This window comes from Haematobia irritans, chromosome 3 (assembly GCF_050003625.1).
Source record: "Haematobia irritans isolate KBUSLIRL chromosome 3, ASM5000362v1, whole genome shotgun sequence".
NCBI lineage: Eukaryota > Metazoa > Arthropoda > Insecta > Diptera > Muscidae > Haematobia > Haematobia irritans.
This window is the reverse complement of record NC_134399.1, coordinates 48833635-48861473: the sequence shown is the minus strand read 5'-3', so window position 1 is coordinate 48861473 and position 27839 is coordinate 48833635. Positions and strand designations below refer to the sequence as shown.

The 27839-nt window shown below is 37.3% G+C and overlaps 1 protein-coding gene across 1 annotated transcript; it reads right to left on the bottom strand.

Annotated features, from left to right (window-relative positions):
- Positions 1–264: 264 nt before the first annotated feature.
- Positions 265–21067, bottom strand: vret (vreteno). The gene is made up of 7 exons (XM_075303245.1): positions 20708–21067; positions 20301–20651; positions 20001–20246; positions 1254–1971; positions 998–1179; positions 731–930; positions 265–646 (listed from the first exon to the last, which is right to left on the bottom strand). The coding sequence occupies exons 1-7, from the start codon at positions 21019–21021 to the stop codon at positions 480–482; spliced, it is 2178 nt and encodes a 725-aa protein (XP_075159360.1). The 5' UTR covers positions 21022–21067; the 3' UTR covers positions 265–479.
- Between the last annotated feature and the right edge of the window lie 6772 nt (positions 21068–27839).

Below are 27839 nucleotides of genomic sequence, written 5' to 3'. Positions count from 1 at the left end.
AATTGTCTAAATTTACAAATTAGCTATAATTCGAGCTAAAACTAACTTATTTACCACTCCTATATGGCGAACACGATGTAAAAACCAAGGGGAAAATGTCTTACGATAGCAAATCCAAAACATTTTCAATCAATAAAACTCGATATCGACTCCCGGATCAAAAAATTTAGATTTCGATCAAAAATTCTCGATATCGAATGTCGTGATTAGCCCACAGGACAAAAAAACTACAACTGACACAAAACTACAACAGCAGACGCCGACTGATGTTTTTAAAAAGCTTTTATTAGTGTATTATTTCGAATATTTTTCAGAGATTTATATTACCAGCAACATTAATAAAATGTCTTTATAACTAGTTACATACCAAATAAAAACCGTAAAATAAAAATATTGACAAAATTGTCGTGCAAGTTACATATGTAGAAACCAAAGATTGCAAATATAATGGTACATAAATTAGTACCCGGAAATAAAATTTAAAGCAAGCCATAATCTGATAGTTCTTTGATTATATGAGGTAAAGATATTGAATAAAAGTGATCATTCTCATATGCTTTAATATATTGGCATTTGATGGTGCTGCCATTAGGTATTAGTTCTTCAAGTACACGTACAATGTCTTCGCTGCAAGTCTCGGGTAATCCTGTAATATAAAATTAAAAGGGTGAAGAAACCTAAATTAGTTATCATGAACATATTCGATAAAATTTTAACAAAACATAATTACCGCTAATTTCACAATCTGCCGTATAAATTGGGAAAGTGAATTGTGATGGATAGCGCCGAATGTCGTCCAGGTGCACAATTGCTATATTGCCATAGTCTAGAAACAAAACAGTTGGGTAACCATCTCCAACAATTTCAAGACATCGTCCCCGATACCATAGGCCATCTTCTTTATATTTTACAATACATAGTTCATCAACTCTGTAATTTTAAAATTGTTTTCATGCATACAGAACTGCAATAAAACAAATGAACTAATTGCGATTACCTTGGAGCATATCCTATTTTCGGTAAATTTACAACGTATCTCTGTAGTTCATGTTGAAATTTTTGAATTTCATAGGCAAACGGTTTGGTAGTGCAGGATATACATCCAGTGCTCATTAATGAATTGTCCATTACTATTAGTTCTGTATTATCTCCGTTTGGCAAAGGTGTAATTTGAAGATACTATACGCGAAACAATAATACGGTGTTGTTAGTGCCTCTAGTCTTAACAGCATATTGAATAAAGATATATTTACCTCCCTGTAGCATATTTCTGCATTTCGTTTTGGTTCGGTAGGGATAGACATTTTAGTTATCATCTTATTTAAATTCTGTTGTGTTGTCTCATCTATAAGTTCTACTTTATACACGTTTTTACTGTGATCGTAGTCTTCTGGTTTATATTTTATATATACATTGATACCATCCAAGTAAGAGTACATAAAATTTCTTATTTCTTCAGTCATATAACTGTCTGGGACATCCTTGAGAATCACAGGTACGGCGTGCCTTGGCCTTTCAGTATATTCTAGGGGAGCTTCGTATAAATCTTCCAACCTCAAACTGTCCAAATTTCCGTAATCCATGAAGTTTAGAAAAATATTCTCTTTGTTGTCGGCATTTAAAACGAGCGCACGATTGTATTGGTTTCTATATTTGCCAATAACAACATTCCCACATTTTGGTAATATTGTCAAAGGCTTCAGTAGTTTACTGATGGACTGTATACCATCAATAGTCTTAAAATAATTAATGTCGTCGTGGTAAGATTTTCCACGTAAAAAGACAATATTAGTTTTGCTAATAGCAGTTATGGTCACCACATTTCCACTCCTTGGGATCTTTGGAGAACAATTTTCATAATTTTTCGCCGTTGTTACAAGTTGTTGAGTTTTACTTTCTGAATAGTTTTCCTTTTCCTCTAGTTTCAGTTTCGGAGTAATTCCCATTTTTGGAAGCGTTTTTTGTAAATGCCTAATAAAGTATAATATATTACTATTTTTGTGTTAAAACCTTGAAAATATATATTCGGAAAATCTGGAGAAGCCCTACAGAGTTAGTAGTAGTTAAATGTTTACTAGGCTGTAGTGACAATGCTTTTATTTAATATATTTTTCTCTTTACGAAGTAATTCAATTTATTTTTAAATGATTTGTTTGTGAAATTGATACAAATTATGTTACTTAGGTTTCCGTTTCCGTTTCGCAAAAATGTCACCATTCAACTATCCATGGGACGGTTGTTCAATTTGCACCACTACTACAATGGCAACTTGTCGATCTGTGCACGGCTAAGGCTAGTCGGGCTTGGGCGGGTGTTCGTTGTAGGCAAACCGAATGAAATCTCGGATAATAAAAATTATTTGTACCAGTGTAACCAAAACGTAGACTATAAATCTTTAAAAAAAATAAAAAAAATGGAGCCAGAAACAATTTGCGTCAAATCTGTGGTGAAATGTTTGAAAACAGAGGGAAATGATGTAAATTCCCAGGCCTAATCCCACCCACGGTCACTCACCTATGACCTACCATGGTAACACTTGGGCCTAATTGATTATGGTTACCCCTAGAACCTTTTATTTCACGACCAAATACCTACCTGTATATCAGCCTACTCAGACATTCCAAAACACGTTCTATTCAAATTCATTCAACGACCTTAAATTTATTGATACAGATTTAGATTCTCCATAAATATGTCTAATAATTCCAAAATTCGATTTAGTAAAATAATGAATTTAAAAAGAGCATCTAGACAAAGTGTCTTTGTCAACAATGAATCAAACTTTGGAAAATCTTCTTCACGAAGAGCAAAAACATTTTATCTAAAGCTCATAGTAACTCTAATTTCTTAAGTCGAAGATTTTATATAATGTAACCTTGATAATAGTAAAAAAAATACAATGGGTTTATATCAAGGCTCTGAAACCTTAGTTCGACGTTGCTGTAAATCAATAAAATAAAATAGATTCATTGTACTACAGACTCCCTAACATAGCGCTATGGACAGGGTGAAAGCGTGTATTAATCCCTAATTAAATATTTTTCGAACTAAAATTTCACCGAGAAAAATATGAAAACCGTAACTAAAAAGTATGTATTATAATAAATATTACCATAATTGAAATTAGACTGTTATATGTTTACATTTTTGGACATTATAATTTTTATCCTGCATGTATTGTCTCATCCCTAACGTTGTGTTAGCAGATGTTGACTAGTTACTGAGTAGCTGTAAATTCTTTAATTAATTTTTTTTAATTTTTATTTATTTTTTATATATATATATATTTTTTTTATTTAGTTTTTAGTTTTTTTTTTATTTAGTTTGTATTATGTTATATCATTTTTAATTTATTTTATTGAGTCTCTTTACTAGCTTTTTATGTTAGTATTGCTGTCTTACTCACATATTCATGTTTTTTTTTTACTTTTTTATTTTTTTTTATTGTTCTTATTGTTTAATTTTTTAAATTGATAATTTAATTTTTTTTTAATAGTTTTTTTTCTTAATTTTGTTAATTGTTTTAATTATTGTGTATTTGTTTCAAATTCAGTTTAGTCACTTATTGATACTATTTTTGTTATTAATTTCTAGTTTTTAAGCGCATAATTTTTATAATTTGTTATTATTGCTATGTTTGTGTAGTTTTGGAATCCGTATATGGCTTTGCGGCTTGGATTCGCCAAGAGAAAATAAATAAATAAATAAATAAAACAATCAAAACCATTGCTCTAAATTATTTCGGACGTTAAATTTTCATAATAATAACATTTCTCAATGTCTCAATGAGATTCAATAAATTTCTGACTTCTCGAATTAAATTCTGAATCACACTCAACACATTAAATTAAGCACAATAATTCATATCACTTAAATATAATTGTGATCAATAAATTTAAGTTTAAGTTGTATTCAATAAACACTAAAAAATATAATTCTTAACATAGCTTAATTGTAAGAATTTTCAAGCCTGTGAAATGTATTTAGTTAGGCAGCAGATACTGTTATTGATAAGTGGTAATCGATTTAACAACATCAACTGGAAACTGGCTGGTGGACTGGTATATGCTTGTGGATCATTTCGGCCGTACATAATATGTATGTTGTAATATGTATGTATGTTGGCAGGTATCCTCAACGTACCAATCGAATTTTTGTGACACAGTACTTGTGGCTGGTGGTTTTGCCACGTTCCCCTCGTTGTGGGCTGACTAAAAGTTTGCCAATCAGTGATGGCTATAACACAATACGTCTTTTTTTCTTATCGTGTCGACTGGAAAAGCTGTGTTTAAAACGGAGGCCTCACGAAATATAGTCAACCACAAAAATTGCAAATTATTTTTCCAATATGGAGGACTTGAGCCTGCCACGTCGACACTCAACCGGAAAAGAACATTTCTCGACGAAACGCCTTTTTATATATGGATCAAACTTCGTTAAGTCGAGCTTATAAACTGCTACCAACTTCTTTTTAGCATCATAATTATTTTTCCATCTAGTTTATCTATAATGTGTAGATGGCGCTAATCGGTACAAAAATATGTTGACCTGGTGTTGCACTACTTCTTCCCCATTGTATTTTCGCTCAAATGGTAGTGTCATTCCAAAGATATTGTTATTTCATAATATTGTGAGGGATACAGGTTCCAAAATCTATGACAGAGTCCTTCCTATTTAGGAATAAATTTTGAGAATGTTGCAGATTTTTCCCCAATAGAAATCGAAATTAGAATCACTCTGAATAAAAACCTACTTTTATATATATTTCATTCAACCGTCGAACGGAACGGACGTGTTTTTTTAATAGCGGATAAAATCATCGTAATAATGACCTACTACGAATTTCAAGTGTGGTGGGATATTAGGCCACCATGCAGGAATTCTTGAGGCTGGAAAAAGGGAACGATCGCCGGATGAGCTGCCATCCTCCAAAAGGGATCAGCGATCGTTTGCCTCAGTTGCTAAAGACAGCCTTGTGATGGCTATCATTAATAAAGGAGCATTGGACGGTATGGTTCCAAAGCAAAAATGGGGGGAAATTGAGAATGCTTTGTCTGGCGTCTACTCACAGGTGCTGGAAAAGTTTCCCGGTCCAGATCCTCGACACCAAGAGGCTGGTTGATATCAAGGACGATTTAAGCTAGTCGCATTTGAGGACCAGAGGTCTATAGAATGTTTTAAAGCTGCTCTAGAGTTAGTCGAGAAGAAAGACATACCGGCTAGACCTAGAGATATAGTTCTTATTCAAGAACCATATGTTTATAGAAACAAAATATGTGAATTAAGTACTCCGGGGTTCAAACTATTGCAGTAAACTGGTAATGATGTAAATCGAGCCTGTATAATTGCTAAAAACGAGCTCAACTTGTTTCTGCTTCCTTCAATGTGCAATACAGACTCTGTCGTTGCCAGTTTAGAAATAGCCAAATGCAAATATTGGGTATCTTCGGTCTACATGGGACATGACAGGGAGATGCCTCCATGTGCCGTTAAGACCTTAGTGGAGGAGTCACTGAAAACAAAGACGAAACTCATGATGGGATGCGATGCGAATGCACATCATAGTATATGGGGAAGTAGTGATACTAATGCAAGGGGAGAGTCGCTAATAGTTTATTTTGCGTACTAATCTGGTAGTTTGCCACAAGGGAGATGCCCCAACCTTTGTCACTAAAAACAGGTAAGAGGTTTTGGACATCACCTTGGCCTCGCAAGAACTGAATGAAATGATATCTGAGTGGCAGGTTTTAAGTGAACACAGCTTCTCAGATCATCGCTACATCAGTTTCAAATTTGATGTTCATATCACCAAGACCATATTTCCGCCAAATGTTAGGAAAGCTGACTGGAATAGGTATAGGGAATCGTTCAATATGATGATACCGGAAATAACAGAGACAAATGTGAGAAATGTGCAAGATATCGAACACGCAGTGGAGCGGATTACTAAGGCCTTCAACACCTCACTGAAAGCTGCATGCCCTAGAGGGAAGCCAAGGGGGAAAAATCGACCACCATGGTGGTCTACGGAATTAAGTAATATGAGGAAATCGTGCAGGAAGCTCTTTAACAACGCAAAGTCTACCAGAGCCCCTGAGGACTGGGATACTTACAAGAAGAATCTGAAAGGATACAAGCGAGAACTGAGAAAGGCTCAGCATAACTCTTGGAATGATTACTGCAGCAGTATTGAGAATACGTCCGAGGCTTCCAGACTACGGAAGGTTCTAGCATCCACCAACTCCGCTCCAGGTTTCATTAAAACATCGGAGTGCAATTGGACAACGTCCAGTGAGGAGAAGCTGGAGGTACTATTGGACACACATTTTCCTGGAATTCAGACGGTTGAACCATGTACTGGCGGTGCCACAGATGCTCAGCGGTCGTTTCCTGTCGAGGAAATTGTATCGGAAACTAGAATAAGATGGGCGCTAAATAGCTTTGGACCATTCAAATCCCCCGGACCTGATGGAATTACTCCGGCGGAGTTACAACCAGTAACTGACAAAATTATCCCCTGGTTGTCCGCGATATATAAAGGATGTATCACCTTATCATATATCCCAGGAAAGTGGAGGGAAACAAAAGTCGTTTTCATACCTAAAGTGGGAAAAGCCTCTCACTCGAGGGCGAAGGATTTCCGACCAATCAGCTTATCCTCATTCCTACTAAGACTCTTGAGAGGATGATAGATATTTATCTTAGAACTAACATCGATTCAAGTTTGTTCGAGAGCATGCATACTCGAAGGGCAGGTCTACTGAGACCGCACTACATGAACTAGTCAGCTTTATTGAAAGCTCACTATCTGTCAAAGAATACGCAATCGTGGCGTTTCTAGACATCGAAGGGGCGTTCAATAATGTCCATCCGAGATCGATATTAAATGGACTGACAACTCTGAATGTTGATCCATATATATTCAGGCTGTTAGACGAACTGCTAATGAAGAGACGTATTTCAGCCACACTAGGACAAGCAAACATACAAAGGTATGTGAACAGAGGCACTCCCCAAGGAGGAGTTCTATCACCTCTTCTTTGGAATGTTGCTATAAATAACCTTCTGGTTACTCTAGAAAAAGAAAGGGGGTAAATCCTGCAAAGACAGAATTAGTCATGTACTGCAAAGATCGCAAAACTCCCACGGTTAGGCCTATTTCCTTAGGGGGTATTGAAATTCCCTTTGGTGAGTGTGCAAAATACCGTTATTTTGGACAGGAAGCTGAACTTTAAGCTTAATATTGAACAAAGGGCGAGAAAAGCAACTGTAGCTTTGTACTCGTGCAAAAAGGCAATAGGAAAAAAGTGGGGACTAAAACCAAAAATTGTGCATTGGCTATACACGGCAGTGGTTAGACCTATACTGCTATATGGTGTTGTGTTCTGTTGGTCGGCACTTCACCAGCCAACAAGTTTAGACAAAGTTCAGCGTATGGCGTGTTTGTGTATTTCAGGCGCATTCAGCAAGACAGGAACAAATTCCCTTAATGTCATGCTACATCTATTGCCTTTAGATATTTTGGCCAAACAGTCAGCTGCAACAACGGCTGTGCGGTTGCGCGAGCTATCGCTGTGGTCGGAAAAAGGTTACGGTCACAGTTCGGTCCTCAAAATAATGCCAGATGTGCCTAACGTAGTGGATTACACTTTGGCGAGAACAGTGAGGCGTGGTGCACACAGACCCCGGGGAATAAAGAATATATAGATGTCTACACTGATGGCTCCAAATTGGATGGACAAGTGGGGTTCGGAGTATATTCTAATGATCTGGAACTTCGAATAGCGAAAAGATTACCTAATCACTGTAGTGTTTTTCGGGCTGAAATATTAGCAATAAGAGTGGTGGCAAATTGGCTGAGAAGTAATGTTCCAAAAATTGTTGGCATTAATATATACTCAGACAGTCAACCTGCAATAAAATCCTTGGACTCTGTGTTCCTCAACTCGAAAACGGCCATCGACTGCCGCAAATCTCTCAATGAGATGGCTGAGCAGTACAATATTCACCTAATATGGGTGCCTGGCCATAGGGACATACCGGGGAACTGCGAAGCGGATGAGTTGGCAAGGCTAGGGACTAACTTACATATTCCAGGGGAACTAGAATTTGTTGGTATGCCCCTACTTACCTGCAAGCTCATACTGCGTGAGAAGGCTGTTATGATGGCAAATGTTCGATGGGAGAATTGCAAGACACCAAGCAAATATGGCTCTATTTCAACTTAAACCGCACACTAGATATGCTAATGCTCTCGAGACGCCAGATATCACTCCTGATATCTGCTATAACGGGTCGCTGCCTGATAGGCGATTTTGCAAAAACTATTGGCGCGAAGTATAATGACTATTGTATGAGCTGTCATGATGCGGAGGAAAAAGAATCAATTAAACACCTCTTGTGTGAGTGTCCTGCATTTTGTGTAAAGCGCAAGCAACTTTTAGGAGCATATACCTTCAGATTACTGGAAAACGTTAACTTAAGCAGTCTGCTAATGTTTTTGGAACAATCTGGTTGGTTCAGCGAAGAAAAATAATCGAGAAGGTTCAGCGGTTGCCCATATGTAATAGGTACTTTTAGTTAATGTGGTATCACAATGGACTGCATAAAGGGTGATACGGACAAAATTTGGTCAATATAAACTTGACGTATTTCTTTCAATTTTGCATTTAACCTGAACACCCCTCATTTTGAAGGAGTGTGTGTGTGTGTAGAATGTTGCTCCTATTTTGATTTTGGAATTCACTCTTCAGTTGTCAAAATGCCGTCCAAGCAAGAAGAGCAGCGTATCAAAATTTTGCTCGCGCATCGCGAAAATCCGAGCTACTCGTACGCAAAGCTGGCAAAATCGCTAAAAGTTGCCAAATCAACCATTACAAATGTAATTAAAGTGTTTGGGGAACGTTTGTCGACAGCCAGGAAGTCTGGATCGGGGGGAAATCGAAAACCGGAAGCCGCTGAGACGACAAAGAGAGTTGCCCGTAGTTTCAAGCAAAACCCTAACCTCTCTCTCCGAGATGCCGCAAATAAGCTGGGTGTATCGTCTACAACCGTGCATCGAGCCAAAAAACGAGCCGGACTATCGACTTACAAGAACGTAGTGACTCCAAATCGCGATGATAAACAAAATACGACGGCCAAAGCGCGATCCCCGACGATGCTGATGAAGTTTGACTGCGTGGTAATGGACGACGAAACCTACGTCAAAGCCGACTACAATCCGGGACAGGAGTTTTATACGGCAAAAGGAAGGGGAAAGGTAGCAGATATTTTCAAGCACATAAAACTGTCAAAGTTCGCAAAGAAATATCTGGTTTGGCAAGCCCTCTGTACCTGTGGCTTGGAAAGCAGCATTTTCATAGCTTCCGGGACTGTCAACCAAGAAATTTACGTGAAAGACTGTTTGAATAAACGTCTGCTGCCTTTCCTGAAGAAACACGGTTGTTCCGTACTGTTTTGGCCGGATTTGGCATCTTGCCATTACGGTAAAAATGCCAAGGAGTGGTACGCCGCCAACAACGTGCAGGTGGTTGCCAAGGACAAGAACCCTCCCAACACGCCAGAGCTCCGCCCAATTGAGAAATACTGGGCTATTGTCAAGCGGAACCTAAAGAAGACCAAAAAAAACTGCTAAGGACGAGCAGCAGTTCAAGGCAAACTGGCTTTCTGCGGCGAAGGAGGTGGACAAGGTGGCTGTACAAAATCTGATGGCAGGTGTCAAGCGTGAGGCCCGGCAATTCGGATTTGGAAAAGCGAAAGCCTAACTGAATATTTTTCCTGAATTTTATACTAATTGAACTTGAAAAATAAATTTAATTTGATTTTTTAAATAAACGATTTCACCGATTTACACGCGTTTTCCCTTGACCAAATTTTGACCGTATCACCCTTTAGTCTAAGTGAGCCTGAATCTTAATCTGGCTGCCACTTTAACCTAACCTAACCTAGACCTAGAGCACATGCGTGGATACCTGCAACCCTTCCGACCCTGAATCTATTTTAAATAGGCCGTTTGGAATATATGAAGGTTGGCCGTTTGGGATATTAGGCCACCATGCAGAGAAATTCAAAGACATCCACTGGGTTGCTAACTTCAGGGCCCAGTGGACGGGTATCGACTGGAGTTATAAATTTGGGCAATGACCAAGAGTTAGGCCCAATTAGTCGACCTGTAGACGGGTCGACAGGTGGCGACACTTTGACAAGTCGAACCTTTTCCAAGGTAACGGCATCAAAAGGAGGTTAGGCTAGGTTAAAGCGGCAGCCCGATTAAGATTCAGGCTCACTTAGACTTTTCAGTCCATTGTGATAAAAAGGAGGTAATCCCTCACGAAAGAGATTCAAGGAACGTAGAAATGCTTTGTTTATCCTAAAGAAATTAGGATCAGTCGACCCAAGCACGTTGTCGGCCAAACAAAGCGATTCCTTAAAATTGGCTCAATGAATTCTTGAGGCTGGAAAAAGGGAACGATCACCGGATGAGCTGCCATCCTCCAAAAGGGATAAACGATCGTTTGCCTCAGTTGCTAAAGACAGCCTTGTGATGGCTATCATTAATAAAGGAGCATTGGACGGTATGGTTCCAAAGCAAAAATGGGGAGAAATTGAGAATGCTTTGTCTGGCGTCTACTCACAGGTGCTGGAAAAGTTTCCCGGTCCAGATCCTCGACACCAAGAGGCTGGTTGGTATCAAGGACGATTTAAGCTAGTCGCATTTGAGGACCAGAGGTCTATAGAATGTTTTAAAGCGGCTCTGATACTAATTGGTGAAGTTTGGGAAGGAGCTGCTCTAGAGTTAGTCGAGAAGAAAGACATACCGGCTAGACCTAGAGCACATGCGTGGATACCTGCAAACCCTTCTGACTCTATTTTAAATAGGCTCAAACGATGCAATCCAGATCTTCCAACAGCTGATTGGAAGGTTGGCCTTTTGGATGAAGTGGATGGACCAAGACCGCATGAATTGTTTATATTCAACACTCAGTCTTTGCCACATCTAGCAAAGTCTCAGGGCCGTGTATGTTATGGCTTTCATTATATCCAAATGAAGGTGTATAAAAACGATCAGCTAAAGGATTCAAAAATGGACAAGCCTCTGCCTGAATCAGAAGTAAACGGATCCTCTTGCGAAGTCAAGGGAGATCCCAAAGTTGAAGACATGGATAGATACCGTATGCGTGAGAAGGTTTCTACTGCCTCAGAACTCACCAAAGTTGAACCTATGGTTATTGCGAGAGTCACCGAGATCTCTGAAGAGGACATTCTTGATGACTCGATTGAAGCGGCTGATGTGACGGTTGTTGAAAATCTCGATGGTCCTACGGATCCTCCAGATAAATCTTCATCATTGTAAGGCTGCATGTGCTGCCTTAAAAGTTCTCCTGATGAAAGGGGACATAGACATAGTTCTTAAGGTTGAACTACACACCATGCGTCAATCCGTGCGTTGGTGGAAGGGTTGATATTTTCTGTTTGTGGCAGACTATTCGAGCTTTTGATTTCAAAGACAAATATCAACTCTTCAATCATCGGACGCATTGTAAGCATTGAGCGCATGTAATTCTAATTCATGTAATTATGTAATTCTACCTTTATTCAAGAACCATACGTTTATAGAAACAAAATATGTGAATTAAGTACTCCGGGGTTCAAACTGGTAATGATGTAAATCGAGCCTGCATAATTGCTAAAAACGAGCTTAACTTGTTTCTGCTTAATTCAATGTGCAATGCAGACACTGTCATTGCCAATTTAGAAATAGCCAAATGCAAATATTGGGTATCTTCGGTCTACATGGGACATGACAGGGAGATGCCTCCATGTGCCGTTAAGACCTTAGTTGAGGAGTCACTGAAAACAAAGACGAAACTCATTATGGGATGCGATGCGAATGCGCATCATAGTATATGGGGTAGTAGTGATACTAATGCAAGAGGAGAGTCGCTAATAGAGTTTATTTTGCGTACTAATCTGGTAGTCTGCAACAAGGGAGATGCCCCAACCTTTGTCACTAAAAACAGGTAAGAGGTTTTGGACATCACCCTGGCCTCGCAAGAACTGAATGAAATGATATCTGAGTGGCAGGTTTTAAGTGAACACAGCTTCTCAGATCATCGCTACATCAGTTTCAAATTTGATGTTCATACCACCAAGACCATATTTCCGCCAAATGTTAGGAAAGCTGACTGGAGGAGGTATAGGGACTCGTTCAATATGATGATACCGGAAATAACAGATACAAATATGAGAAATGTGCAAGATATCGAACACGCAGTGGAGCGGATTACTAAGGCCTTCAACATCTCAATGATAGCTGCATGCCCTAAGAGGGAAGACAAGAGGGAAAAATCGACCACCATGGTGGTCTACGGAATTAAGTAATATGAGGAAATCCTGCAGGAAGCTCTTTAACAAGGCAAAGTCCACTAAGGCCCCTGAGGATTGGGACTCTTACAAGAAGAATCTGAGAGGATACAAGCGAGAACTGAGAAATGCTCATCATAACTCTTGGAATGATTACTGCAGCAGTATTGAGAATACGCCCGAGGCTTCCAGACTACGGAAGGTGCTAGCATCCACCAACTCTACTCTAGGTTTCATTAAAACATCGGAGGGCAATTGGACAACGTCCAGTGAGGAGACGCTGGAGGTACTATTGGACACACATTTTCCTGGAAATCAGACGGTTGAACCAGGTTCTGGAGGTGCCACAGTGGCTCAGCGGTCGTTTCCTATCGAGGAAATTGTACCGGAATCTAGAATAAGATGGGCGTTTAATAGCTTTGGACCATTCAAATCCCCCGGACCTGATGGAATTACACCGGCGGAGTTACAAGCAGTAACTGACAAAATGATCACCTGGTTGTCGGCGATATATAAAGGATGTATCAACTTATCATATATCCTAGGAAAGTGCAGGGAAACAAAAGTCGTTTTCATACCTAAAGCGGGAAAAGCCTCTCACTCGAGGGCGAAGGATTTCCGACCAATCAGCTTATCCTCATTCCTACTTAAGACTCTGGAGAGGATGATAGATATTTATCTTAGAACTAGCATCGAATCAAGCTTGTTCTCGAAACGACAGCATGCATACTCGAAGGGCAAGTCTACTGAGACCGCATTACATGAACTAGTCAGCTTTATTGAAAGCTCACTATCTGTCAAAGAATACACAATCGTGGCGTTTCTAGACATCGAAGGGGCGTTCAATAATGTCCATCCGAGCTCGATATTAAATGGACTGACAACTCTGAATGTTGCTCCATGTATACTTAGGCTATTAGACGAACTTCTAATGAAGAGACGTATTTCGGCCACACTAGGACAAGCAAACATACAAAGGTATAAACTGCACGTGGAATGATTTCCTTAGTAAACGTGAAGTCTCCCTTGCAGCAAAGTGGAAACTCTTCTTAGCTGTCAGCAGATCAATACAGACATACGCGGCGCAAGTGTGGGGTGGCAAACACTTTGAAGAAGTCGACAAATTGCAGATATTCTTCATCAAGAGAATACTCAAACTGCCAGATTGCATGCCAACGTACGCTATAATGCTAGAAACAGCTCTCGAAAATGGGCATATTTTCACACTAGAATTGCATCTACGTTATTTATTTAAGACTCTCTTTCTATATCAAGAACCTCGATTACCGCTTTTACTACACCCAGAAAAAAGTGCCTTTGAAACTAAAGGAAAACATTTTCATCAATATAGTTTATCCATTTTATTTCCATTAAGGTAAATTTTTGTGAAAAATAATAAAATTTACTCGTTTCAGTAAAAAAATCCTAAACTGTAAGCAGTTAGGAACAGTTCATTAACTAGAGTAAGGCATGGAATTTTACTCATACTATTTTCTTCGCTGGGTATAAGAATTTACTACTGAAAAAGAAAATTTTATTCACCGATAACAAAGCATTCGTAAAAATAAACAAAAACCGAACTAAAACCAAGTTTCCTCAAAATTAGTAAAATTTCTTATAAAATGATAATTGCGACTTCCTTTATAATAGAAAGTTTTTCATACATACGAACAACACTTGGCATAGAAAAATATTTTAGTTCGTTCGTACTAAGAAGTATGCAATCCTTTCAAAACTTAAGGAAACACACTTGTTAGAATATAGGAAATTTTCCTAAATTTCTATTGTCTACCTGTAATCGATACCTGTCATCGTAATCGATGTGTTTGCGCGTGGGTGTAATCGATATATTTGCGCGTCGGTTGTTTTTTAGTTGGAATCGCGTTGTTAAAAAATAATATGGTAAAATAATATAATAAATAACAAATAAAATATATAAAATATTTGTTATTTTAAATTAGTGAGAAAAATTTTCGTTTTTTTTTAAATAAATCTATCAATGTTCGTGATAGTGTATAAAGAAAGAAAACACCAGCAGAATAACAACCCTTTCATTTGTCTTCATTTTGGAATCTTCAATTATCAGGTAATATTCAGTGACGCTAACCTTTTGCAACAAAAATGTTTTATGATTTTTTATATTTGTAGGTATTGAAATTGTAAAAGGAGGACAAAATCGTTAGGCAGCAACTTATTAAAAGTGAAAAGTACAAGAAGAAGAAAAAGTGCGTTTTACAGTTGATAATATCACACGGAAATTGGAAATAGTGGAATAATAAACTAATATTTCAAAGAGATTCGATGCTGTTGATTCTTAATAAATATATTCAATATATTAATAAAACATGTCTTTTATTGAAGATAAAGTTGCTTATAGAAATAAATAAAATTGTATTTAAAAACGAAGGTAAGCAGTTCTAATTATGAAGTAAAAGTTTTACCACAAATGTGTAAGATTTGTCCAAATGAATGAAAAAAATTCAATAAAATCATTCCATATATGAATTCAAATTAGTTAAATTTTTTCATTCTGTAGTATAGTGGTACATAAATATAGGAAAATGTTAACTAATATATGGAATACATTATTCCTAATTTCTACGAAAATCACATCGTTCAAACAAATAAAAATGGCTTTGGCGCTATACGAAGTTCAACTTTCTTCACAATGAGTTCATTTTAACTTAAAGAAGGGGTCACTTTTTTCTGGGTGTATCAGAGAAAATATTAAACAAAAGAATATTCTGGGAAAAAGATCTAAATGACATGGGAACGAATTTTAATATCGGGTGGACAACAAATAATCTGAACTGGTCGATATGGAAAAAAAACGAAAACAAGCTGCTACAAGCACTAAGATTAAAGAACATAAATGGGTACGTGTTAAGAAAAAGTAAAAGTAAAGTAAGTATTTTTACTATTTATAAATACTTTTTTTATTCTTATTTCTATTTACTACACCATTGTCTTAAAGATTTTATCTAGTTTTTTTTTTTATATATATATATACCATTGTTGAAGTTTATATTTTATTATAATTTTGTGTGATGCAGGATTTTAGGTCTATTTATTGCCTTTTGTATCACTTCGTACGATAATAAATGAAATGAAATGAAATGAAAACAGAACACCCGAAGAATATATAGAAATTTGGACTCATCGCAGGGAACAAACTATTTGAGCATAACCAACACAGTCGAGGACATTAATAATGCAAATTAGAACAGAAACAACAATTTTAAATGGCAACAGGTTCAATAACAATGGCTCAGAAATGTGTTCGCTGTGCAACACACAAGAGAACGAAAATGTTCAGCACTTTATAAGCAGATGTCCAATTTTGAGGGAAATAAGAAAAACCTATTTTAAAAAAGAGATTTTATCAGACGAGAAGATAAAAAATTTGCTTGATGGAAAGATTGTAGAATGGGCATGTCTGGCAAAGTTCACAAGAATGGCATTGAAGTACAGACTAGGATTAATATCTGAATTCAACTATTAAATAGTATTTCATATTACATATGTACAACGTAAAATTAAATTCACATGTAGACTAACGACGATATGTCAAAGTCTTCAAGATAACTGAAAATAATTGTATTTATAATAAATGAAAACCAAACCAGAGTATTATACACATTGTAACTGTTTATGAAAAATATTAATAAATACTACTACTACTGCAAAGGTATGTGAACAGAGGCACTCCCCAAGGAGGAGTTCTATCACCTCTTCTTTGGAATGTTGCTATAATAACCTTCTGGTTACCCTAGAAAAAGAAAGGATAGCAGTCAGGGGAAAATTCCCATCCACAATCAGAGATATTATTCAGAGGGCCCTCCGGATGACTGAGAAATGGGCGAAAGACAATGGTTTTGGGGTAAATCCTGCAAAAACAGAACTAGTCATGTACTGCAAAGATCGCAAAACTTCCACGGTTAGGCCCATTTCCTTAGGGGGTATTGAAATTCCCTTTGGTGAGTGTGTAAAATACCGTTATTTTGGACAGGAAGCTGAACTTTAAGCTTAATATTGAAGAAAGGGCGAGAAAAGCAACGGTAGCTTTGTATTCGTGCAAAAAGGCAATAGGAAAAAAATGGGGACTAAAACCATTGGCTATACACGGCAGTGTATATGGTGTTGTAGTCTGTTGGTCGGCACTTCACCAGCCAACAAGTTTAGACAAAGTTCAGCGTATGGCGTGTTTGTGTATCTCAGGCGCATTCAGCAAGACAGGAACAAATTCCCTTAATGTCATGCTGCATCTATTGCCTTTAGACATTTTGGCCGAACAATCAGCTACAACAACGGCTGTGCGGTTGCGCGAGCTATCGCTGTGGTCGGAAAAGTTACGGTCACAGTTCGGTCCTCAAAATAATGCCAGATGTGCCTAACGTAGTGGATTACACTTTGGCGAATCCACTTTTCGACAAAAAGTTTGAGACTCTAATCCCCAACAGTGAGGCGTGGTGCACACAGACTCCGGGGAATAAAGAATATATAGATTTCTACACTGATGGCTCCAAATTGGATGGACAATTGGGTTTCGGGGTATATTCTAATGATCTGGAACTTGGAATAGCGAAAAGATTACCTAATCACTGTAGTGTTTTTCAGGCTGAAATATTAGCAATAAGAGAGGTGGCGATTTGGCTGAGAAGTAATGTTCCAAAAAAAGAATCAATTAAACACCTCTTGTGTGAGTGTCCTGCATTTTGTGTAAAGCGCAAGCAACTTTTAGGAGCATATAGCTTCAGATTACTGGCGGATCTGGAAAACGTTATCTTAAGCAGTCTGCTAATGTTTTTGGAACAATCTGGTTGGTTCAGCGAAGAAAAATAATCAAGAAGGTTCAGCGGTTAAAACTAGAAGTGCCCATATGTAATAGGTACTTTTAGTTAATGTGGTATCACAATGGACTGAATAGTCTAAGTGAGCCTGAATCTTAATCGGGCTGCCACTTTAACCTAACCTAACCTATATAGGTTATAATATATAGGGTGAGTGCAGCAAATGTGGTACAGGCTGGTAACGTGGTATAGTAACTTTTTTCTCTATCTAACAGCATATGAATAACTAAACCAAGCTGAATAGTGGCTGTCAGAGAATGAAGCAATCAAAGATCAGTTAGAGTACACATAATCGGACGGTGGTGGATCAGGTTTCGGCAGACTGAACAATACCATGGTCCGGGGTTCTCCTCTATCCCGGCTCGGACCAACAGCAAACGGAGAAGGCTCCCCGGGATGCACCTTCTCCAACACAAAAAGACGGACGAAACAACACGTACACTGATGTGGCAGCCGCTGGCCAATGGATGGGGTCCATCGGGTCGATCCGGTACACAGAACCCGCCGTCGTGGGATCGTAAAATTTGTTGTTTTGTACTCTATATCACTAGAACACACTAGTTCTGAAGGAAAAATAATTTTGCAATGGCAGGGTTAAATATACGAATATGAACCTTTATATAGTTCTAAACAAATTTGGAGGACTTGTGATGGAATAAAAATTGTATTCTACAAAATGATTAATTTCACACTTAAAATAGAAATAAATGTAGGTTGTTTAAGGGAGTTGGATTCGTGAATTACGTTATAAATATGCAATAGCCAATTCACATAAGGTTCGAAATCTACTAAAAGTGGATTTTAAGTCTCTTTTTCATTTGAAATTTAGTTTAAGCGCATTTTGGAAGTGTAATGTGAATGAGGTATAAAAAAGCGTTTATTTAATACCTAATATGATAATGTCATTAAACACAATTATTATGAAATATTTGTGACAAAAATTTCTTAAGAAAAAATTTTCAGAATTACCGTTACATTACATATTCTTTTTGATTTTTTATGTAAGTGCTCGATTATGTGAATAATTATACCTAATGGTACCATCATTTATTCTATTTTATTAATTCGTTAACTACAACTGCCTAAAAATTTGAGAATAACAATTCGAAAATTAGCGAGAAGTATTTATTTTTGTCATTACAAGTTAGTCATTATAACTCGCCGCAATGTAATGCAACGTGTAATGACAGCTTTACTCCTGGTAATGTCAATTGTAATGAGATGTGGTTACCTAGTTTTTGCTGGGAGAGGACATGACTTAATCGACTTACCCTGCATATACCGTACACCGAATTTTCAATTTTTTATGTCCTTTTAGTTAAATAACACTTCCTCTCATACAAAAAAATCAATAATTGTATACTATAAATAGGTTACCTTAATTGCTCAAGGGCAATAGCAGAAATGACAAAAAATGAGGATTTCACTTTTTCCATAGAAATAAACTTGCATAAAATTGACGAAACACATTTTCGACAATATGAAACCGATAAATTAATATTAGAGGGACCCCCTTAAAATACTCTAACAAAAATTTTAAATACAGCATACAAGGATAATGTATAATCGGAGCTGAAAGTGAAAGGGTTGAATATCAGGTCAATTGGAGTAAAATCACGTTGAAAATGGTTGTAAAATATCAAAATTTGCTACCATTTTTCCCCAAATCTAGCGTACATATAATTGTAGCTATATCCAACTCTTAACCGATTTTAACCAAATTTGGCACACATTTCCAAACTGTTAATTCTAACCTCAGTGCAAAATTTCATCACAAAATCGGAATGAAGCTTTGGCCTCAGGCGTTCATATGAATCTATATCGGGCAAAAGATATGTATGGGAAATATTTATAAATCTGAATCGATTTTATCCAAATTTTGCACACTTGACGATACCAACAATTGTACTCTTTTTGCAAAATTTAAGGAAAATCAATGTGACTCTCTAACTCTGGTGCCAATTAAATCCATATCGGGTGAACGATATTTGGGAGCTATATATAAATCTGAACCGACTTGAACAAATTTGACCAATATAATAAAGATATTATTGCTGCTCTCTGCAAAATTGTATGTAAATCGGTGTAAAAGTTTGGCTTCTGTGGTCATAAAAGTGTAAATCTGGTGAAATGGGAGTTATAACTAATTCTGAACCGAAGCAAATCATTATGTAACACTGGCCTCTGAGGCCATATAAATGCATATCGGGCGAAAGATATATATGGGAGCTATATATAAATCTGAACCGCTTTGGTATTTTGCAAGTTTTAGGAAACTCACAAAATATTCGGATGCACAAAGTTTGAAGAAGATCGCATGATAAATATTTCAATTATGACTAAATATGAAGAAGATCGGACATAAACTGCGCTGTTCTTAGCACACAAATAAACTCAGAATTTAATTCTAACAAGATCGGTATACTAAACGATGTGTCTCCAATTTATCCTTTCTTATCGAAATTTAACGTCTACGAATAGTGAATTTTGAAAGCTTCCACTGACCACAAGGTTTAATATGGCAGACAATTGTAATATCGATGGAATTAACGTTGATGTCACCAGGGTTATTCTTATCCCATATTTTTCGCTGAGAATATAAAAATAGGTAGGGTTCCCTAAAATATAATGCAATACAATTTACTTTTTACTTTGAAATCGTCAAAAATATTCAAGTATAGACAAGCATGTATGTTGTCTGTTTTTAGTTTTTGACAAAACTATAGATCGGTTCATGTTTAACCACAGACTTCAGTTGTAACATTCTTTTTTTTTTTTAATACATACCCAGTTTTTCCGCAAATGTAGCGATGTTGTTGCCAGTTACTTTTTTGACAATCTAAACTGCAATAGTAGGTCGAGCAACGACTGCATATGCTATCACATGACCGAGAACATGTAGTGCATTTTCCTATATTGTCAGGCTTATCAATACCACAAGACTTGTTGGTGTATTGTTCTGCGGACTCACAATATTGGCCTATTGATTCATTATGTTTTTTTACAACAAATTTTCTTGTATCATCGGGTATTCTGTAAATAAACAAATATCAAAAATGGGCATTAACGTAAATTGGTTCATATTACTCAATATATGAACGGCCTGTATGGTATTTATATTTATTGCGTTGAACTGGTCGATAGCATCCTTCACGTTCTAATAAATGTGCGTCATTATTGAGAGCTTCAGAAGGAATTCCGTAAATTTGTTCCTTTTCAACTAAAGGTTTTTTATATATTGTAGGCCTCGGTGGCAATTTATTGGACACTTGGTACCTGCGATTTTCATAGTCAATGCCAATACTTCGAGGAGGCACTGTTGGTAACCTATTGCTATTGAGAAAATCTGTGGGAGAGATCTTTCTGTTATGCCTACCAACAAAAACCTGAAATCCGTAGTTATTTTTTTCTAATGCACGAAAAGCAGCTTCCATATCCCTAAAATCGAATAGGTATGTATTGTATATTTCGTGTCACAATTGTAATTTACTTACGCCACTGTTGCAAAGTCGGCAAAGAAATAATCACACTTCTGACTATCCCTTATACTAGTTACTTTTCCATGCTTTGAACATATATTATGCAAAGCTGATTTTGTCATCCTATGCGGCATATTTTTAAACAACAAAAACGGCGTTGGTACGTTCTCCAGTTTATTGGCATCCCCCTTCGGTTTTGGCTGTTGCAGAGACAAATCAAGATTTGCGCCGGGACCTGTATTATATCGATTAAATTCTACGCTTTTATAATCACTTTCCATAGGATTCCATTTATCAAAGTCTTCACAAAAGCCGGCTTCGTCATCCATGATTACGCTTATCTACAGAAGAGGTAGTGTTGGGAAAGTAAAGTATTTGATTACAAGTACTCGTTACTGACTAATTTTTGGAGTACTCGTTACAATTAAATGAGTACTCAATATCTTCAATACAATCCAATTAAAAAATTGATTGACACTGAAAATATAATAGTAAACAAGTATATACGGCCGAAAGTTCGCCAGGCCGATTATGTACCCTCCACCATGGATTGCGTAGCAACTTCTACAAAAGACTGTCATCCAAATCGTATATTAGGGCTGTTTTCTATTAACACTGGATTCACAATAGCAACTTATTGTGACTAATTTATCAAAAAACATGTAATTCAAAGTGGTACAGTGTCATAAATAATCGCAGCAGTAAATATTTATTACAAATTGGAGCATTTCATATATTAAAAATGCAAGATTTAACTTCTTTTCTGTGATTGTTTTTAAACAGCTGATGACAGTAGGGCTGTTTTCTTTTAGCACTGGATACCCTAAGCCGTGAATAGTGGTGCCAACTGTTTTGGGCTGAAAATCGTCAATTTTAAAAATATTTTTCGTCAAAATCGTCAATTCATCCCAAAGAATTCGTCAAAAAATCGTCACTCATAAAACAGTTGAAAAACAAAGATTTAGGAACAAAATAAAAATTTTATTCAAACATCTGAGGCATCCATATATTGTATACACAATAAAGCTGTTATTAAAAAAGGGGTTTTATTCATTTTAGTTACATGAATAATGTCATTTAAATCTCTAAGTAAGTCATATAGTTTCCAGTTTTTTAAACGACGATTAATTGAAATAAATTTTTAATTAATTTAAATTAATATATCTGATTGTGACCATATGTACTACATTGTTTAACAAAATTTTCTTGACAGAAAAATTTCCTATTCTCCAAACGAATTTAAATCCTTATTACTTGCTCATGTATAATTTTTTTATTATTACTATTATCGGTAATGAATAAATAAATAAATTGAATTTAACTAAACTGGCTTCATAGGAATCAAAATTATTTCGCTTTAAACAGTTTATAGACAAAAGAATACCTTGCAATGTTTAAGTTTCAAAGGGATTTCGAATTTTAGGTTTATCAATATATGCTTTGAAATTTCTTTCTACATTGGAGACGGCTGGGAGCAAGCTACATATAAATTGTCATATTATTGAGATCCAAAATAACATGTTTACATTGCAACTTATGAAAATCGTCAACTTATAACTACATCTTTTTGAAAAATCGTCAAACACCCTTAAAGGCCGGTATGCACCTCTAGCGAAAAATTTCATTCCCATAAGAAATGCATTGCTATTTATGCTAACGAAATTTTCGGTAGCGTTCAATTTCGTAAGCTGGTACGCACCTCTAATGAAAATAACAGGGTTGTCAAAAGCATATTTTGGCAGCAAACATTTAATTTATTACAATCATTGTGTGCGTAAAAGTTTTAAAAGGTCTGTAAATAATAAACAATTTATTTGAGGAATATTTGGAACATATATTAACAATGTTTAAAAGCGATTAGCTGGTTTAAAATTTGTGTACACAGCCCTGTTTTTTTGTTGCAGACTTAAATAAATTTTTGCTACCGAAAATTTCGCTAGAGGTGCATACCGGACTTAAAAGGAAACACTTGAGTCGAGCATTTTAAAAAATCGTCATCTCATAACTAAGTTGTTTAAAATCGTCGTCAAATCGTCAGAGGCCAAATTTACCATCAAAAATCGTCAAAATGACGAAAAATCGTCAGAGTTGGCACCGCTGGCCGTGAAGGACTAAAAGAAAACAGAGTACTCGTTTATCCAGGACATCTCCAAAAATATGCAACACTGTCATCACCCTGCCAGCATTTCAATGTTCCATTTCATCCTCATCGCTACCACAGACTCGTAAGTGACACTGCAACAATCGCCAATTGTGATAGTATTTTGCCATCACTATTCGCATAAAAGTATTTTGCCATCACTATTGTTACAAGAGCCATTTTATATTTTGTGAAACACCAAGCGCAACTGGCTTATTATAATTTATTTCAATGAAAACGAAAATAAAGTGCTGAAAACATAGTTATTACGCTTAAAATTGTGAAAAGTAAATTGGTGAACAATTTTCGACTTTCCAAATGGAATAAATTGATAGTTTTTCAAATATATTTCCAGACACGCTGCCTCCATTGGGAATAAAAGTACTGGCTGATAGACGCTACAACATTTAACTTACATCTTGTAACACAACATCAATCTCTTATTAATGCATAAAAATGTGTTAAATGTGATGTGATAGTCGTATAAATGTTATATTTATGAGAATTTATAAATGTTTCATAAAATTAATAAACATCTAAACAATCGTGTTTTACTTGACCACAATGATTCTTTTACAACTATCTTAAAATGCACTTTGTCTGGTTGTTTGAAGGGGCTCTTATTGGCGTCCTTCTAAATGTATCCAGAAGGGCTCCTAATAATTGCACTCATGCGATACTTTTTTGTAGTAACTTGGCGTGGTACAACTACTCAATAGTGACGGCGCTTTTCCGAGGAGTTTTGGATATCGTATACGACTGTTTTCGACGTAGTGGGGATTCTCAGAAGCGTCCCCAAATTCAAAAAATGTTGGCAGGGATCTATTCATTTTCTAGTACTTTCCTTAATTTCTCTTATGTTCTTTTGTTTGCTTATTTTCATATCGAAATGTTAGTTCTTACTCTCTCATAGAATAACAACCCCTTTTCTTTATTATTTTGCATTCTCATTTCATCTCATTGTCTATTGTCATTGTTGTTGTAGTAATGCGAGCATATATCTATGTGAGTGTATATGTGTTTGGCAGTCACCAGATGAATAACTTAATGGTCGTAGATCCTTCTAGCGTTGTCAAAGCAAAGATAATTGAGTATAACAAGATTAAGCATTGTGCTCTTATAAAGAGAAAACAAATGTCAAGGTGTAGAGGGCTATGAGAAAAAAAATTGTTTTATTTGTCAATTTTTTCCAAAGCAGCTCTGCCCAGGAATAAATTTAAAACGGCAATATTCACATAAAACCATAATGAATATTCGCTTTAAAATACACATACGTTTTATTTTAATTTTCTACAATCGTTTCGGTATTGCTTTTGTGGGTTTTAATTCAGAAATTTATGAAAAACGCTAATGTTATGATATTTTCCGACGCAAACGGCAGTACATTTGAGAGACACGTCGACGCAAACTTTATGATATTTTGTTGGCAGAGTCCTCTGGTGCTTCAGTTTTGCTATGACAAGACTGCATCTTCTTCTCAATTATCTGTGGTCAAAGAATGTTCTGGCGTTGCCAGAATATTGTAGTGCTGCCAGAATATTCTCGTATTGCCAGACCGTCATATATAAAAGCGCTCGCATGCTGCTAACGAGTCAGTCTTAATTAAAGCGTTAAACGAATAACATCAGTGTGAACGAATTGTAAAGTGAAGGAATTGAGCAAACTGGAGCTGCCGACAACAGGCAATAAGGCCCAGCTTCAAAAGCGTCTACTGGAAGAATTTGAACGGCGTAATATGGACATTGCGACGCACGAGTTTGATTATAAGGAAGACATTGATGAATCAATACTCGCCAATACCAGCAGTGTAGAAACTCCGTCTGTGGCCTCGAGTGTTGTGGATTACACATCAATGCTCAATGTTCTGAGCAAAATGATGGAAGAAAACTCTAGAAAAATCATGGATGAGAATTCTAGAAAAATGGAAGAAAATTCTAGAAAATTGCTGAAAGAAAATGCCCTACAAATGGAAGCAAGTTCAAGAAAATTGGAAGAAAAATTCGACGAAAATTCTAGAATTCTCAATGAAAAACTACAACAAATTTCTGAAGGCATGGAGAAACGTGTGGACCATATAGAAAATCAAATTGTGGAATTGGATAAGAAAGTTCTTTCCGTGGATGAGAAAATTATGGTTCATGATGAGAAGTTTCTGCACATTGAGAAAAAAATGTCAGAGCTGGAAATTAAAGGTGGTCCAGTGCGCGTCATCGAGGGCTCAAAAATCAAAACTCCTGTTTTAGATGGCTCAACGTCATTTGATGTCTTCACATTCCAATTCGAAATGGTTGCTTGTAGGAATTTGTGGAATGACGATGATAAAGCAATTGAACTTCTATTGGCATTAAAGGGCAATGCTGCTGATGTGATTCAAAGCATTCCCGCTGCTTCTAGAAATAACTATAATGAAGTAATAGCGGCACTCCAACGCAAGTATGGCGGAGAGCACAAGCAGGACATCTTCAGAATGGAATTGAGAGGAAGAATCCAGAAATTGAATGAAACCCTACAAGATTTCGCAACAGAAATTGAGCGGCTAGTGCTTTGACATACCCAGGTGAGAGTCATCCTCTTGTGGACCGCATCAAAATTGAGACCTTCGTCAATGGAATTCGAGACCCAGATATAAAATGTGCAACATATGCCGTAAAATTAACTATTGCTAACAAATCCGTTACTTATGATTTCATTGTGGCCGATATAGTAGACGAAGTTATAATTGGAGCGGATTTCATGATTGCTTTTGGTCTCGATCTGGATATGAAGCGTCGTGTAATGACATGGTGCGATGCCGAAATAACGGTAAACGTGGGATACGACGAGAATACACCTGTCAGACGTTTGACAACGAGCCAGTCAGAGTCTATACCACCGAATGCCGAAGCAATTATATGGGTTTCTATGAATGGAGATTGCGAAGTCGGCCAATTGTGGGTTGTTGAACCAGCAGAAAACAAAAGCAATAACATCTTGATAGCAAATGCCCTGGTAACAACGAACGAAGAGAGACTAATACCAGTTCGTGTCTTGAACTTGTCTGACAATCACGAGCGAATTGTAAAATTTTCTGACATTGGCAAATGTACACCAGCCGAGGCATTAGTCAATTTGGAAGGCAACTCATCAAACACACATGGAGCAGTGAGAAAACATCTAAAAGGGTATGCCGAGGCTTGGACACGTCATCTATCGCCGTCAGAGAGAAATAAAGCCAAGCAATTGTTGTGGAAAAACGCCTCTGTTTTTGCTTCTGAAAAGGGAAATCAAGGAAGAACATCTGTAGTGAAACATGAAATTAAAACCGCAGAAGAAAGGCCCATAAAACAGGCACCACGAAGTGTTCCCCTGGCAAAAAGAGACAAAGTTCAAAAGCTTATTAAGGAAATGGCGGAGAGTTGTGTGATCGAGCCATCATCAAGTCCTTGGTGCTCCCCAGTTGTGCTGGTCAAAAAGAAAGATGGAAGTACCCGATTCTGCGTAGACTACAGAAAACTGAATGATGTCACCAAAAAGGACAGTTATCCGCTTCCACGCATTGATGACACGTTGGACACACTAGCCGGAACAACATGGTTTTCTACGCTTGATTTGCAGAGTGGATATTGGCAAGTAGAGATCGCCGAGAAAGACAAGGAAAAGACGGCTTTTGGCGTTAATGGCGGTCTCTGGCAATTCAATGTAATGCCGTTCGGGCTCTGCAACGCTCCGGCTACCTTCGAAAGATTTATGGAGCGGGTACTGAAGGTTGCACTGGAAATCGTGCTTGATATACTTGGATGACATCATAGTGATGGGCAAAACATTTGATGAGCACATTAAGAACTTGAAAGATGTTATCCAGCAATTGTCAGCCGCTGGTCTACGCCTTAACGCAAAGAAATGCTCCCTTTTCCAGCGGGAAGTTAAATACCTGGGTCATCATGTGACTGCAGAGGGCATATCCACCGATGAAGACAAAATCCACGCTGTCAGAGATTGGCCACGACCCCGAAATCTCCACGATTTAAAAAGTTTCCTTGGGTTATGTACATATTACCGACGATTCGTCCCAAACTTCGCCAGCATCGCCGCTAGTCTCCATAAATTGATGCAAAAAGGTCAGAAGTTACAGTGGAGCGACGAACAGTAGGAATCATTCCAACATTTAAAAGAACTTTTATGTTCAGCTCCTGTTCTAGCGTATCCCATTCCGGGCGAAAAATTTGTTTTGGATACAGATGCTAGCGCGCATGGTATTGGAGGTGTCCTATCTCAACAGATAGACGGCAAGGAGAAGGTCATCGGATATTTCAGCAGAACGTTGTCCAAGCCCGAAAAGAACTACTGTGTAACGCGACGAGAGCTGCTAGCCATCATAGAGAGTGTAAAACATTATCATAAATATTTGTATGGACAACGCTTCTTGCTCAGGACTGATCACTCAGCTCTACGATGGTTGGTCCAATACAAGAATCCGGAAGCTCTACTGGCACGTTGGATCGAGAGGCTCCAAAGCTATGATTTCAGTATCGAGCATAGAAATGCTGGAAAACACGGTAACGCTGACGCTTTGTCACGTCGACCTTGCAGTATAGAATGCAAGCACTGCTCGAAAGCTGAACATAAGGAGGAGATTGTTGTTATTCGGCTGTTACACATCGAATCTGGAGTGGACTGGCCAACAGAACAGCGTAAAGATCCCATTTTGAAAAAAAAATATTTCGGCAAAGGAAGAGAACAAGAAGCCCAGTAAGAAAGACATCACAGCCGAAAGTCCACTTATGAAATCATACTGGGCTCAATGGGATAGTTTAGTTCTAGTCAATGGATCCCTGCAACGTAAATGGGAAAGCGAAGATGGCAAGAGCAGCCGAAATTTGATCATCGTACCGGATTCATAAAATAAGAGACGTTTTGGAGGAGTTCCATAATGGTCCCAGTGGCGGTCATCTGGGAATAACCAAAACAGCCGAGAAAGTGAAGCAACGATTCTACTGGGTTGGATGCCAGAAATCAATTGCTGAATGG

Excerpts from the sequence above, each read along its gene's own strand:
- vret (XM_075303245.1), bottom strand. The coding sequence starts at position 21,021 with ATGGATGACGAAGCCGGCTTTTGTGAAGACTTTGATAAATGGAATCCT. Across the intron at positions 20,652-20,707 it reads GCCGACTTTGCAACAGTGGC|GGATATGGAAGCTGCTTTTC; the intron begins GTAAGTAAATTA and ends ATTCGATTTTAG. Across the intron at positions 931-997 it reads AAAATAGGATATGCTCCAAG|AGTTGATGAACTATGTATTG; the intron begins GTAATCGCAATT and ends TTAAAATTACAG.